At 47.7% G+C, this 16,435-nt stretch overlaps 1 protein-coding gene across 2 annotated transcripts in view; it reads right to left on the minus strand.

The window, feature by feature from the left end:
* RCSD1 (RCSD domain containing 1) overlaps positions 1–16,435 on the minus strand; it is a 75,502-nt gene that overhangs the window by 14,005 nt on the left and 45,062 nt on the right. The window contains exons 2-4 of one of the 2 annotated variants that reach the window (XM_002809832.6): positions 7,049–7,150; positions 5,533–5,622; positions 2,013–2,084 (exon numbers count right to left, since the gene is read on the minus strand). In XM_002809832.6, the coding sequence (XP_002809878.1) occupies positions 2,013–2,084; positions 5,533–5,622; positions 7,049–7,150 (264 nt within the window). The remainder of the gene's footprint in view (positions 1–2,012; positions 2,085–5,532; positions 5,623–7,048; positions 7,151–16,435) is intronic. The other variant, XM_009241291.3, reaches the window with a different exon arrangement.

The raw sequence follows: 16,435 nt of genomic DNA on the forward strand, positions 1-16,435 counted from the left end.
GACAATCTTAATGAGATTGAACAACCAGACATCCAAACCACATTCTCAAGTTGTTGTGTTTCCCCAAAAGACTCATTAATGACTAGAAAAAGGAATGGGTCCAAAACTACAGGGTACAGAACATTTGGTAACTGGTTTCTGGTACTTGAATGAGGGGTAGGGTGGGCTACAGGGAGGCAGAGATAGGAGTCTGGGGCTACATCCCTCAGCTGGATGCTAGGAGGGGTGCTGGAGTTCTGGGATCCCTTCTGAGAAACCCCTGTTACTTATTTAGCAGCCCTGCAGCCTCCTGGAGTGACAGGTAGCACCACCCTATTCTTGCAGCTGGGTGGAATCAGGGCTTCTCAGTTTGAATTAAATTTCAGGTAGACACTGCAGAGCCCTCCCCACCCTCCACAGGGTAGGCTTATGGCCAGAAACCAGAGATGCTTGCCTTAACCCCCAATCAGGCTGGGATCCAAATCCCTAGGCTCTCCTATGGCTGGGAACTACAGAGGCTGTGGCTATTCGTCTTGACACCTCTGATGCCTTCAGAATGAAGTTGGTGAGCCAGGGCTCTTAGCTGGGCCTGGATGGGAGGTATGGTGCACAAGAGCCTTGTTCCTTCTCCTGGGTGGCTGGACAGAGGGTGGGGTGAAAACAGGAGCCTCTCCTACAGCCCCCACCTGGACATAACATGCCTACCTTTCCTCTGCACTTTAGCTTCTGTCATTCCCCAATGGGGAACATCTTCCTCCCTCCTTTTCAGCCACCCATCCCTTAAGGATGGGCTAAGGACATAGGTGTTTCATAAAACATTCATTAATTACTCTGGCCCACTCCACTCTCTTCTTGCTCTGAAATTCTAGAATGGTGAGTCTCACCTGGGATCAGGGGTAGGAGACGATTTTGCCCCCAGGGTACATTTGACAATGCCTAGAGACATTTTTCATTGTCACAACTTGTTGGAGAGTGCTAGTGGCATCAGTGGGTAGGACCAGGGATGCTGCTAAACATCTTGCAGTTCACGAGACAGCCCCTGCAACAACGCTATCCAGCTCGAGTAATGCCAAGGCTGAGAAACCCTGGTCTTGAGCAGCAGGAGCTGGGCAGTGACCTGCAGTAGAGATCTCTGGCGTTAGCTCCTTTTATTATATCACCTGTGAAAGCTCTGTCTCCACAAGACTGTGAGCTCAGGGCCAGTGTCTCCTGCTTAATTATAGTCCCAGGGAGCCAGCCAGCCCTGGGCATGGTAGGCGAGGGCTCTGGGCACACAGGGTTACTGGTGGAGAGGTTGGACAGGATGCTTCCCAAACAACAAATTTGTCCATACTGGTGCAGGGTGCAGCAGCTGAACACCAGCCCTGTGCAGGGCTGAAATGGTTTGTGGCTACATTCAGGCCTTGGGAGAGAGGGCTTGGCTATTTCAGACTATGGTGTCCTTTCCTGTAAGACTCTTTTTTTTTTTCTTTTCATTTTTGAAGACAGGAGTTTGCTCTGTTACTCAGGCTGGAGTGTAGTGAAGCGACCTCAGCTCAATGCAGCCTCAACCTCCTGGGCCCAAGCGATCCTCCTACCTAGGCCTTCAGAGTAGCTGGGACTACAGGTGCACATCACCATGCCTGACTAATTTTAAAATTTTTTGTAGAGATGGTGTCTCACTATGTTGCCCAGGCTGGTCTTGAACTCCTGGGCTCAAGTGATCCTCCAGCCTCAGCCTCCCAAAGTGCTGGGATTATAGGGGTGAGCCCAGTCCCATACAGACTCTTGAGGCATCCTGTTGTCCATCAACCCCCACACTAAATGTCAAATACATGAGCTTGTGCTTGATGTGGTCCTTATGTTAGTTCTTTTCCCTCAGGCAGGGCTGTGAGATCCTTATCGTTTACTGCAATTTGATCACTGGCTGATTACTGGGGCCAATTATCCAGGTGACACATAGGCTACCCCTATGAGCCTCAAAGTCATGCAAATTTTGGATAAGAAGTGGAGTTAGATAAAAGGTAGCAATAGACAATGAATTCTGCACTTACCTGAAGCTTCTCAATCAGAGGCGAGCTCTTGACCTTGAATTTAGGAGGGTGGCTCGCATTGGGTGGTGATTTCTATGGAGCAAATCAACCAAAACAACCAGATAAGTAAGGTGAGGAAAGTGGGGTTCTGGTTGGAACCCAAAAGCAACAGGCAGAAGGAGAAGAGAAGTTGGTGTTGCCACTTTCTCATTAGTTCAGCAGCCCACATACCTCATTAGGGCCTGGGCAAGGTGAGCTTTCCCCCTCCCTCCCCATCCCACCACAGCAAGGTCTTTGAATCAGAATCAGAGAAGATTCTGAGATATTTATAATGTGAGATGATTGTATTTTAGTGATGGAAGGAGGGAGGCTCACTCAACTGAACTCCTCGTGATCTGTTTACAGCCCAACACTAAGGGAGAGCATGGGCTGGACTTACAGGATCCCCACTCCTTCTAATTCTAGTTTTGGCAGGAGCCAGATGATGCCCTTGGCCTCAGCCTCCTCTACCAAGATGCAGCCGGGCGGGAATAAATGATTCTAAGGACTCCTGCTGCCTCTGCCTCCATGTGTCTTCACTGTCGGGTATGTTCCTATAGCAGTCTTTCAAGGAGCTTTTTATCTAGGATGAGTATAAAGAGCTTCCAGCCCCAGTGGAAGTGCCCTTGGTTTCTGTGCTTTACAAGGAAATTTCACATGGGCTGGGGTTTTCAGAGAAACTTTTAGAAACTGCAGCAACAATTTTGCTGATAAAGCTGACTTCAAGTAATATTATTTCTTCTCTTCCCCAGCTGACCACTGATTTCTGAAGTCTGTGGAAATTCAGTGGACCCTGCCCCTTAACCACAGTACAGCACTGGGGACCCAGCTGATGCTCCATAAAACCCTATTGATTTGAATTGCAAAGCAGAAAGAATCCAAAAAGCCTCTAGTGCAGTTCCTGGAAACGACAGCAGGTGGCATCATTTCCTTTGCGGTTTAACAAGGGGCTTCAGGCAAGTGGCTGAGATTAACAATCCGGTGGAGAAAAACCAGCCTTCCATCCCTATATATGTATATATATAGCTGTATTTACATGAAATTATTACCACGTCTAGAAACTACGGACTAATTTCCAGATGGGAATGCTTTTCAGCCTTTTCTGAGTAGAGGAGGCAGGATCTGTGGCTGCATTAAACACCCCTTTGGCTGGTTCTTCCAGAGAGGAGTAACTCTTGGTCACCCTGCCATCAGGAGGGGCCCTGCAGTCAGCAGGTGCTGTCAGGGGGCTGACCCCACTGTCTCAGACCTGAGCAAGCATAGCGGGGCAGGGATAAAATGACCCTTCCTGGCACTGTGCATTGGGAACCGAGGGGTAGCCTGACTGGGGCCCTCCCTGCAGGCCCCCAAGGTTTCCAGCATTAGAGCATTCTGCAGGCTGAGTTACAGGAGTATGGAAGGAGAAATGTGGACAGCAGCCTCCAATTAGCCCTGCCAGACAAAGCAGGCTGCTCATTTTATTTCTATGTGAATTTCTTTCTTTCTTTTTTTTTTTTTTTTTGAGACGGAGTCTTGCTTTGTCACCCAGGCTGGAGTGCAGTGGCTCGATCTTGGCTCACTGCAAGCTCTGCCTCCGGGGTTCACGCCATTCTCCTGCCTCAGCCTCCCGAGTAGCTGGGACTATAGGCGCCCGCCACCACGCCTGGCTAATTTTTTGTATTTTTAGTAGAGATGAGGTTTCACCGTGTTAGCCAGGATGGTCTCAATCTCCTGACCTCGTGATCTGCCCACCTCAGCCTCCCAAAGTGCTGGGATTACAGGTGTGAGCCACTACGCCCTGCTTCTATGTGAATTTCAAGCCCACGAAAAGTCATTGATCCCTGGAGGTAGTGTCCTTTCAATGTGCGAGCAGCCTGTCACTCCAGGCAGGACTTTCTAAAATCCACCCTTGGACTTATCCAGCCCTTGGCCATTATAAGCCATTTAACTTCAGGGTGATGTGCCCCATGGGGTGAAACCTGTGAATGCATTTCCACAGAGCTGCCAGGATGGAGCTGTTTAACCCAATCACTAGCCTAACTCCCTCTGCTTTTACTCCAGGGGATGAAATTTCCCTAGCTAGCCTCCCTGATCTATCTGGTTAGTGTTTTTGTCCTCAATTTCACAAATAAGAAAACCGATTCGGTATGGTGCGGTGACTTCTCCTGGGCCAAGCCCAGGCTATCAGGGGGCAGCCTCACATTAAGCTCTGAGTGGCCATAACCTCAACCCATTGCACAGCAGCGGAGACACCGAGCCCAGAGGTTGAAGATTACAAGGAGACGTTGATCCTCTGGAAAGAGAAGTTGTTGGTATGTGTTTGGTCACAGCACTGGCTGATGACCCCATAAAGCCACAGAATCATATTGTTGGCACTTGAAGAGACCCAAGGAAAACCTCAGTGTTTTTAAACTGTGCTCCTTGGGGTTCTCGTCCAAGAATAAGACCCTTGGTCAGTGGGGAGAGAGTATTCTGAGAGCATTTGGGGCTCCAGGCCTCCCCTCCCCCATCTCACTTGACCTGGGGCAACGATGAGTTTCTGCTTTATCTTGTGGGCTTCTGCTTATAAGCCTTAGTTGACAAAAAGGCTTGAAAACCATTGATCTATTTCAGCTGTTTCACTTTATAGATGAGAAAATGTAGGTATTAAGTTGCTTGCCCAAGTTCACATAGGGCACCTAATGGCTATTGTCAGGATGCTGGTCCCCCAAAAAGAAGGGGAGAATAAAGAGGTTGTTGAAGTGGGATTCGGGAATGACATTGTCTTTGGCTTGCTTGCTGTATTTTGGGGTTGGCCTCCCAGGTGAGATGACAGAACATACAAATCCATTTCTGGCACAGACTATGACCACAGTGAAGGTTCATGGGTTGCTGGCATAAGGTGTGGAGAAGGCACTCCTGCAGCTACAATTAGATAAATAAAGATAGGAGAATATGCAGAATAAGAACCTATTACTGGCTATGATCTATGATACCAGAGCCTTTATTATGTTGGTAACGTTGGCTATTTATATCTGAGGGCAACGAGGCCTCCTGTGCGCTCTGGTTTTCTTCCAGTGATCTTGAACAATAGCCAGGCTTTACAAGGATACTGCAGAACCACGGGGTTTTCTCATGCTTCTGTCCTGACCCATGTAAGTGTAGCCCCCTTTCTAGGTACCTTCTCCACACCTTATTCCAGGATCACCTAAGTCAGACCTGGGAATAAAACAGAACATTCCTGGCTCCTGAATTGGGTCTGTTAATAATATATGACCCATTCTCTTTGCTAAAATTCTCAGGCTTGGAAAATAGTGTTCCTGTCCTTGAGAAATCATAAAGGAGCCTCAGTAAAAAGGAGCAGGGAAGAGCCTGGTTTCCAAAGTAAAGGATTCACAAAACATTTAAGAGGAGATTCACTCTGAAATGGAGAAATTCCCTGCACAGAGTCTGAGCTTTAAAGTATGAGTTTGGTCCCCCCTCCTCCAAGAAGGGGAAAGAAAACCCATCACAGCATCCTCTGAGCCCCAACAGCAGCACTTACCTCCTCACCATTCTGGCCCAGGTCTACCTTGGGAGGGAACAGGGGGAGGGAACAGGGCGGTTTCCTTCGGGTTGGTTTACTGGCTGGTGTCTGGAGGGAGGGCGACAGACAGACACACAGAGAAAAAGAGAGCACTGATCAGGCAACAGGGAGGAAGAGCAAGGAAGTGGAAACTGGTTTCAGGAAGGTTTAGGGATTTAGGAATGTTAAGATGTTAGGGAAGTGTAGGAATATTTAAGAATGGAGGAAGGGAACGGCGTGTCTTTGGGACAGCCCGCTTATTATTTAAATTAATTCTATTTACCATCTACCCATTTTGACTTTCACCCTCTCCGCTCCATTTCCTTTCCTGCTAGAACATCCTCTTTTACTTGAGATTCCCCGACCTGAATCACATTCAGTTTTCAGGCAGTGCCAGCATCTGAGATCAATGCTATCTTCTTTATCCTTTATGACATGCCTATACTGTCTAGAAATTATGAACCTGATCTTTCAGATGGGAAAACAAAACCCCAAAATAGTGCACTTAAAATGCAAGGCAAATAAGTACTCACTTGCCCCAAGGGGCCACGATAGATTTCTCTCCACCTTGGGACACCCTTCCCTCATCTCACTTGTTTGTATTTATTTATTTATTTATTTTGAGACTGAGTTTCGCTCTTGTTACCCAGGCTGGAGTGCAATGGTATGATCTCGGTTCACTGAAACCTCCGCCTCCTGGGTTCAAGCGATTCTCCTGCCTCAGCCTCCCGAGTAGCTGGGATTACAGGCATGTGCCACCACGCCTGGCTAATTTTGTATTTTTAGTAGAGATGGGGTTTCTCCATGTTGGTCAGGCTGGTCGCAAACTCCCAACCTTAAGTGATCTGCCTGCCTCGGCCTCCCAAAGTGTTGAAATTACAGGCGTGAGTCACCGTGCCCGGCCCCCTCATCTCACTTCTAATGAGCTTCTCACACTGCATGACTCAAGAAAATCTAGCCCAAATCTCTCCAAAGTTAAGACCCTCCCTTGTCACACTTTCCTCTACTGGTCACCGGACGCTCTTCCTTCCTGATCCCTGGTTTCCTATCTGAATGTGCTTTCCTTCAAGTCCTCTCTTCTTTCTCAATTCTCAGTTTGGAGTCTGCCCCAGCCTTGCCTTGCTCTGGCTACAGGGTAGGAGCTGGCTGTAGGAACTTCTTTATTCTGACACAGTCCAGGCCTGGCACAGCTGTGTGAGATCTAAGTCTGTATAGGTGGATGATCAAGATGGAAATGGATACAGCTGCCCATCTCTGCCCTGTGTCTGATTCCTCCTGGCCAGAGTGCAAGCCTCACCCTGGTGGGGACAGATTCTGCCCAGGCACAGCAGCAGTGAGACATTCCTCACATTCAGAGAAACCCCTCCAGCCCCTGGCTTCTCTTCCTAATTTGGTAACTACCAAGCCTCCTCCCTCCCTCTCTGCTGGGCCTGACCAGATTTCCCCTTCCTCCTGCCCCCTGCCGAAGAGGCTGCTCTGAAGCGGCCTGACTCACTTCCTTGGCTGCAGCCGCCTGCTCCCTAAACCGCCCGGCCAGCTGGGCCACCGAGGGGGACGCCGAGTTGTCCACACTGGCATTGGTCTCTGCCGGTCTTTCCTGGCAAATCGAGGAGAAGAAACAGTTAATCAGCAAATGGGTACCAGATGCCACGCAAGGCACTTGTTTTGTGGCCGCAAGCAGGACTGCTGTGCCAGTGAGGTATTTTAACAGCATTATCCAACTGGCTCCTGCATTCAAGGACTTAAAAAATTCGGTCAATCACATTTAGTGAATATCTACAATGCTCTTGGTCCTGGGTGTGGCTTTGGGGACCTGGAGACAAACAAAAGGTGGTTCTATCCTGGAGGGGTGCCCAGGGATGTCAGAGGCAGTACAGGTCCAATTTTCTCATTCCTCAAAGACCCCACTGGCAAAGGGCAATGTCTGCGACAGTGTACAAGTCTCCTTACCTCCTGAACGAGGGTGAGCAAATGCCCTTTATTGAACTTGAAACACATATATATGTGTCTTATGTTCCCTACTTGAGTGCCATGGGTAAAGAAGTGTTCAGTAAATATTTGTGGAATTAATAAATAAGTGACACAAGAGCAGATAGCACAGTGGATGGCAGCCAAACTGCCTGGATTCAAGCCCTGACTTGCTCCATCTCTTACCAGCTTGGGGACCTAGGGCAAATGGCTTAGCCTTTCTGTGCCTTGACAAGGATGGCTGTAGCACATCCCTCATCAGTTGTTTTGTGGATTAAATGATTTGCTGTATACCCAGAGTGCTGGGACAAGGCCTGGCTCATCGCAAGTGCTTTGGAAGGGTGGTTGTTATTGTTACTGGCGATAAGTCTTGCCTCCAGTGCGGTCATCAGTTTACCGTGGCTGTCCCTCCATTGAGGTGCCCCCAGGTTCCCTGAAGAGGACAAGATGCACCCCAGGACACCATTTATTCTCACGTACCATTTGTCACCAAGACGCACAGAGTAAGTCGGTGATGCTGGAAATGGACAGTTCATTTCTGCCTTGTTACAGGAGGCCTACATAACCACTTGGTTTGAATAAGATTTTTTACATGTCCAGTCCCGGAGACATTAGGTTTTTGTCTTTTGTCACCATGATGGCAGCATTTCTTACACAGACTTCGAACTCCCCCTTCACCTCCCCTCCTCACGTCTAGTCTGAAAATGGGAGGATTTGAGCAGCAGTTTGTCTGAGAAAGTCCATCTCTGCCTTTCCCTGGCTCTCGTGGTCTACAAAAACAAAGGATGCTTCCCTCCAGCAGCGAGCTTACTCCCTTGTACACACACACACACACACACACACACTCTTCCATGGGCCTCCTTTTGTGCTAAAAGTGGTGTCTCCAAGCTTTCTTATTTGGGTGCTCCCTCCAAAGTAAATAACTGTAGTCATTCTAAGACGCTGTCCCCTTGGAGCAAGGGAGGGGCAGATCTCCTCACCCCCCAGCCACTTCCGGCAGGGAAGTTAAGTTAATGGGGCAAAGCTTTGAGAAGAAGGCTTTGACAGGCCGGACACGGTCGCTCACGCCTCTAATCCCAGCACTTTGGGAGGCCGAGGCAGTTGATCACTTGAGGTCAGGAGTTCGAGACCAGTCTGGCCAACATGGTAAAACCCCATCTCTACTAAAAATACAAAATTAGCCGGGTGTGGTGGTGTGCGCCTGTAATCTCAGTTACTCGGGAGGCTGAGGCAGGAGAATCGCTTGAACCTGGGAGGCAGAGGTTGCAGTGAGCCAAGATCACACCACTGCACTCCAGACTGTGCAAAAGAATGAGACTCTGTCTCAAAAAAAAAAAAAAAAAAAAAAAAGGCTTAGTTTAGGGATTTGAAGGAACTGCTGGGGCCATGGACTTTCCGATCTGCAAACGGCTGTTCTGGAGGAAAAGACAGGTACCCCTTTACTGTGGGTTGCTATAATTCAAGCTCATCTCCATCCCAGCCTAAACACCAAATGCTGATTTCACATAAAGATATAAAAGGATTCACCTCTATTCAAGATGCCAGATTTCCCATATGATGCTGGGGGAAAGCCGAGGAGTGCGAGGCTCCACCCTGGTGAGTTCCCCACTGGGAAGGGCTCCTAGACTTGACCCGTTTTACGCTCACACTTGCCACATAAGGAAGTCAGAGAATGGAACGAGAGAGAGGCTTGGGGACAGTGTGTGATTAATTGAGCTGTTCTTGGCAAAGACACTGGCTGATTGGTTTGTCCATCTGTCTAACTTCCTGCCCACATCACAGATCAGTCTCTCTGTCCCCTGCTATTTATGCTTGGGTCCTGCTGACAGTGCGCTTTACCTCAGTTTCAAAGGCGCCAATCACTGGTAGAGCAGGAAGATAAATTCCAGTTAAAAATAGAGCTGTATAGGAATCAAAAGCTCCTCCCTTACTTCCCTGTCTCAAAACTAGCCTTGGCAAGGGGCTCAGAAGTGAGAGAACTCTGAGGCTTCTGGAAGCATTTAGGGCTTAAAAGCTGGGTTGAAGGAAAGATTCTATTACCTCTGAGTTTGTTTTCCTGGAGCCTAGTGAATGGCTTTTCTTTAGACTAAGGACTCCAGAGCTTGTTGAAGCTTGGCAGATCCTCTCACCATCAGCCCCTCTCCAGACACTTCCCATCCTATTTTGCAGAAGACTGACTGATTATTACCGTCTGCCCTCCGGGCACATTAAACCCAGAGAAGGCAAGTGACAGCCAGAGTCACACAGAACAGGCCAAACAGGATAATCTGTGAAACATCTGACTCCAACTCCTGAGACTCCAGTAATGGATATCAGTTAAGTAGCATCATTTGTGAAAATGCCTTGGCAACTCTAAAGTGCTATACAAATCTCAACATTATTCTTAGCCTCTGAGTTGCATAGCTGCAATGGAAGAAGTGTGGTCTTGGGGATGAATCGGGGCTGGTGGCTCAGCCTGTTTGACGCCTTGCCTGGATTTCTGCCTTGCAGTTCTGGCAGGTACAGCTGCTAACCCCCCTCCGGTGTGCTCAGCACCACACCACCTCAGACATGGGCCAGGAGCTCTTCATGGCAGTCCCGCTAAGGCCATACCCTCACCTTGACTGTTAGGTCTGAGAACTTCAGTTTCTCTACCTATTCCCAGACTTTCCTGAGACACCCTCAGCCTCTCTGGATTAAATGTTCTTTCTCTGTTCCTGTGATGTCCATAAAGTACTTAGCACAGAGCCTGAAACATAGCATGTACTTGGCTGGGCATGGTAGCTCATGCCTGGAATCCCAGCATTTTGGGAGTCCAAGGCAGGAGGATCTCTTGAGCTCAGGAGTTTGAGACCAGTCTGGGCAATAAAGAGAGAGCCCATCTGTATACAATATTAGCCTAGTGTGGTGGCGTGTGCCTATGGTCCCAGCTACTCAGGAGGCTGAGGAGAGAGGATCGCTTGAGCCCGGTTGGTTGAGGCTGCAGTAAGCCATGCTCACATCACTGCACTACTGCACTCCCGCCTGGGCAACAGAGACTCTGCCTCAAAAAAAAAACAAAAAAACAGGGCTCATCTAAGGTTGGTTTCTTCCTCCTCCTCCTCCCATCCGAACTGGTCTGCTGGTGTCAGGGCCTGGGTACCTGCTCACAGAGTCACTGACACCCTCAACTCACCCCTATGGACCATACCCAGATGGAAGTCCCTCCCCTGCCAGCATCTACCCTCTAGGTCTTGGTCATTGCCTTGACTTCAGCTTGTCCTTTCTTCTTGGGCCATTTTCCATGTCTTAGATCTGTTTTCTGCACTCATCTCCCTTTGTGCCCTGCTTTAGCTCACACTTGTCTTTACAGATCGGAGGCCTGCACTCCATCTTCCTGGGCCCAGGTCTTGCTTACGAAGCCCTCCCTGCTGCCTTCCAGCTGGGCCATGCCAGGTAACGCAGAAACCATACCTGTGGTTACTGTCTGGCCTGACTTTGCCAAGGCCAGGAGAAAATCATCTCTGATGTTTACTTTCTATTTCTATGGGACTTTCTTCTGAGAACTGAGGAGCCCCTGTGTCTGGACAGCATGGAACTTCCCCTCTGCTGTTGCCATGTTGCGTAAACACAGTTTGGATACTGCTGACCATCCACATAATGAGACCTTTATGTACAGGCCAGACTAGGCTCTACCTGCTTCCCAGGCTCTGCCCTGTCTCTCCACCCTCCACGCTGGTCCAAGGTGTCAGTATCTCCCAGCCTTTGGGCTATGGTTTAGGGAAACAAGGCACCAGGGAAGGCCTCATCATCTACAGCTTAAGAGAAGATGCAGTGAGAGAGCCTAGTGTGGGGCTGGAAGAACTATGCTCTTGGCCAAAAGGAAGTTTCTCCCTCTCACCAGAAATAGGCCAGAGCCCAGAACCTCAAAGATCTGAGGTATGTTTGCTTCTTCACTCCTCCAGAACTGAAGGGGACCACCCCTTCTAGTGTGACCATGCTTAAATCATCACTTCAAAAAGACCACCATAGAATCTCTCTGAAACACTGCGATGACTCTAGAATCTTCCTTTATCTCCTTACTTATCCATAGTTCTTCAATTTATCCCAGTGTTTGACCATTACCATCCTAGGAGGATGGAAAGGGTTCTGGACTGGGAACCAGGTAGGTCCATTTGACCTACTCATCTACGAGAGTACCTCCTCTGTGGGAGGCACTGTCCTTACAGCCTTTGATATATTTTCTGTAATTCTTACCTCTCTAAAAGAGGAAACTGGGGCCCAGAGTTGCTAAGTAAGTTACTATTCAAGTCAGTAAGTGCAGGCATGAGAATTTTCTGGATTCCAAAGTTCTAGCTCTTTCCACACCAACATGCTGTACTAAGTCTATGCCTTTACTGGAAGAGTTAACTTAGTCTGTTGTTAATAGGCATTTGCTGGTCTAGGCCCTGAGACACATCAGTGAACAAGACAGTCCTTGCCCTTCAGAAGTTGCTACTTCAGCAATAAACAGGTACACAGTGAAACCATAAGATACTTTGTTAAATGCTATGAAGAAAATAAAACAGGGCACTTATTTTATGGGAATGTGGGAAGACATCTCTGAAGAGAGAGCACATAAGTTGAATCCCAGTTGGGGAAAACAGAAAAGGAAAATTGTTCTGAGCAGAAGCACAGACAGAAACAAAGGTTGAGGAGCAGAGAAAAGAGAAGGGTGGCAGGGACAAGAGGGGGCAGGAAGATGCGAGTGGTGGTGTGAGGCCAGCTACATTGGGCCTCATGGACCAGAGTACGCAGTTCGTGTTTCATCTTGAGCCAGCAGGATGTCATTTGGAGGGTTTCAAGGAGGGATGTGACCTGAATCACGTATCAAGGGGCTGTCTGTGGAGGAGAGACAGGAGTGGAAGAGGGTGAGCAGAGGCAGGTGCTGGCAGCGGTCCAGCTGAGATTGGGTGCGGGAGTGAACAGGGCTTGTGCAGAGGGATGGGATTTGAAGGTCAGGCTGCTGGGAATTACTGATGCATGGGTGTGAGCAAGGGAAAGAGAAGAATCATGGATGACTCCTGAGGGTTTGACTTGGATAACAGGATGCATAGGGTATTTGCTTCTGGGTTGGAAAGCCATGTTGGGGAGAGAGGGATGGGTGGGCCTAGGTGGGCAATGAATAGTTCTTCCTTGGTCATGAAAGTCTGACACGTCTATTAGACGTCTAAGTGGAGATGCAGCGCAGGAGGTTGAATATATACCCAAGTCTGGAGTTCAGAGAAGTGTTTCAGGCCAGAAACCAAACTTGGAGAGTCACTAGTTAGAGATGGTAGTTGATGTTACAAGACTGCATAAAGTCAGAGGAAACAGAGAATAGGGAAGAGAAGAGGCCCAAAGACTGAGGTCTGGGTTGTCTCCTTAGTCACCCTAAGCTGCCTTTCATTCTCAATGTGAGGGGACTGGTCCTGTTATTCCAGTGGCAGCCTAGAGGGCATTTTGGTGTAGAATGCAGATGGGATGGGCTTGAAAGGAAAATAAACCTCAGACCCCATAATCACTAATCCAAAGGGAAAAGTCAAGCTGTGAAATGCATCAGGCAAATCTGCGTCCCACTTTACTCCTGAATAAGATAGACAAAGATTAAGAAGCGACATACCCCCCTCATAATTTTTCCCACTAGAAAATTCCTTGTGGGCCTCAAGATCTTTACCCTAAAACAGTTTTGTTGAATTTTACCCTGACAGTGTAAATTGATAGCTTATCTTCACAAGTGTGGGACAAAAGACAGAACTCTAAGTCACTCTCCTGCTCACCGGAGACAAATGCATATCTGATTGCTTCCTCTGATGTAAAAATGCAGATTCACTGAGCTATGGAGGCAATAGGTGGACTGTTTCCTTTACTCATCTCTCACAAGTAAATTGTGTATCTGGTGAAAGGCTGATCAAAGTCTGAAAAGAATGCAACCATTTGTCTCTTATCTACCCACTCCTTTTAAAAATTTCTTCCTGTTTCCCCAATGTTCATCCTTTCCCCTTTAAATATTAAAGCCTTCAACATCATCTTTGGAGAAAGGCACAGACCTGCCTCCTGGGGGCACATCCTTAACTTTGGCAAAATAAACTTTCTAAATAAAGACCTGTCTCAGATACTTTTGGTTTACATGGGTTAGAGCCAGAAGATTTCTTTGGCTAAAGTGATAGAGGGTAAGAAATCCTGAATGTCACTCATGAATGTTGCGTGCCCCATCCACACTGTTGGGTCATTTAATCACCCCTTCCTGAGCATCTATAGACACTGTAGAATGCATTGGGGTAACCGTGATGGCCCTTAAGGAGTGAACAGCCTTTTTCAGGGGTGAGGAGAATACAGAGAGGTAAAGAAGAACTGCAAGAAATAGATAAGGTAGAGGAATTGAAACAAGCATATATTAACAATACATGTAATCAGATATTTCACACAAAACCAAAAAAGTCCCAGATGTCCCCTACCTAACCACTTGTAGGCTTTAAGGATCTGAAAATGGCAGGTCCTTGGTCTCTGCAACTGGCTCCCAGGGAGAATCCCAGGAGGTGCTCCACTCACACAAAGGACCCACACTGAGCCCGGGAGTGTGTCCCTGTTTGGAACCTCCAGGGCTTCCCATTTGCTCCCAGGACTTGGCATTGTCACCCAATAGTCCGGACAGGGTTTAGCTGTCCTCACATTGTGGGAAACAGTCCTGGCTGCTTCAGTGGTTTTAAAATCAGCATAGTTCACAGCCTCTGGTGCCCGGGGGGGTCCTCCAGGTGGAGGTCTGTGGGTTTAGTAGTGATGGCTAGTGTCTGGGCAAATTCCGAGATGCCAGCAGGGGACCATAGAGGAGAGGGAGATGTTCATCCAGAATGCCATTGCAGTGACGGGATTTTATCAGTGTAATTTGGGAGATGATGGTGGGAAATTTGTCTCTAAAATGTGCTAACTGTTGTACAAGCATAAAGAAAGAAAAGAAATTATTTTGAGTCTGGTGGGGGTGGGAAAGCACAGAGAACAACAAATTCAGAGTCAGATCTGGGTTTCAGTCTTGCTTCTGATATATGTTGGGTGTGAACTTCTCTGAGTCTCAGTTTCCTTGTTTATAAATGAGGCCATTAACATCTATCATCCTTTGGTTCAACCCAATATGCAAACACTCATCTTGTTTTCTGGCAGCGGCACAGCCCTTCTTCCATGGATGGCAGGAAGGAGGCTGATGCACTGTCTGCCCTGGAGGGTGCACTATGCTTTACACTGCTCTATGAAGGGAAGCACAGGAAGGAGGCTGATGCACTGTCTGCCCTGGAGGGTGCACTATGCTTTACACTGCTCTATGAAGGGAAGCACAGCTCTATGAAGGGAGCCAGACTGTCTGAGTTCAAATCCCAGCTCTACATTTACTAGTTCTATGGCCTTGGACAAGTTACCTAACTTGTCTGTGCCTCAGATTGCCTATCTGTAAAACGGAATGATGATCATAGTAGTTATGTTACAGGCTCATTGGAAGGATTTAATGAGTTTTTGTACATGAAATGCTTAGAACAGGGCTGGCATGTAGGAAGTGTTTGATAATTGTTAGCTATATACTGGATGTTGGCTATGGAGCTAGCAGCATTCCTGAATACTCTGAGGGATGCCTAGGCTTGTATCCTAGATGTCTAATCTTCTCCTGTCCTTCCATTCCCTCTTGGATACAGAAGTCCCAGAGAGAGCCCCAGCTAGCTAAGTGTGCTCCCTGCTGCTTGCAGCCATTCTTTGCTCAAGAATGGACCATCTGGACTCAGCGATTTTGGTGGGCTATTTTATTACTAAGGCAGGAGCTTAACAGACACTCTCACCCCATCCGTGAGCTCATATCATCCCTGAGAGATGGATGTGCTTGGTATCTAGCAATTAAAAAATAAATACAGCTAAGTTTCATTTTATGGCTTTTAGGGTCATGAAAAGGGTTTTGAATACTCACACATCCCAGCTGTCCAGAGCTTGGGTCAAGTCAAACAGCTGAACCAAAATATCAAGTCCATGTCTGACATGGTTTGGCTGTGTCCCTGCCCAAATCTCATCTTGAATTCTAGCTCTCATAATTCCCATGTTTAATGGGAGGGACCAGGTGGGAGGTAATTGAATTATGGGAGCAGGTCTTTCCCATGCTGTTCTCGTGATAGTGAATAGTCTCACGAGATCTGACAGTTTTATAAAGGGGAGTTCTCCTGCAAAAGCTCTCTTGCCTGCCGCCATGTAGGCCATGTCTTTTCTTCTCTTTTGCCTTCTGCCATGCTTGTGAGGCCCACCCAGCCATGTGGAACTGTAAGTCCATTAAACCTCATTCCTTTATAAATTACCCAGTCTTGGGTATGCTTTTTTTTTTTTTTTTCCAAGATGGAGTGTCATTCTGTCATCCAGGCTGGAGCTCAGTGGTGCGATCTCGGCTCACTGCAACCTCCACTTCCTGGGTTCAAGCAGCTCTCCTACCTCAGCCTCCCAAGTAGCTGGGATTACAGGCACATGCCACCATGCCCAGCTAATTTTTTGTATTTTTAGTAGAGATGGGGTTTCACTGTGTTAACCAGGATGGTCTTGATCTCCTGACCTTGTGATTCACCCACCTCAGCCTCCCAAAGTGCTGGGATTACAGGCGTGAGCCACCGTGCCCGGCCGGATATGTCTTTATTAGCAGCATGAGAACAGACTAATACAATGTCCATTCACTGACAAATGGAGAAACAAAATGTGACACAGCCACACAGTGGAATATTTTTCACCTATAAAAAGGAATGAAGCTCTAATATATAGTAAATGTGATAAACCTTGAAAATATTATGCTAAGTGAAAGAAGCCCATCACAAAAGCCTACATATTATGTGATTTCATTGTTATGACATGTCCAGAATAGGCAAATCCAGAGAGAAAGAAAGTAGATTAATAGTTGCCTAGAGAAGATGGGAAGACAGGAGGT

Source organism: Pongo abelii, chromosome 1, assembly GCF_028885655.2.
Source record: "Pongo abelii isolate AG06213 chromosome 1, NHGRI_mPonAbe1-v2.0_pri, whole genome shotgun sequence".
Taxonomy (NCBI): Eukaryota; Metazoa; Chordata; class Mammalia; order Primates; family Hominidae; genus Pongo; species Pongo abelii.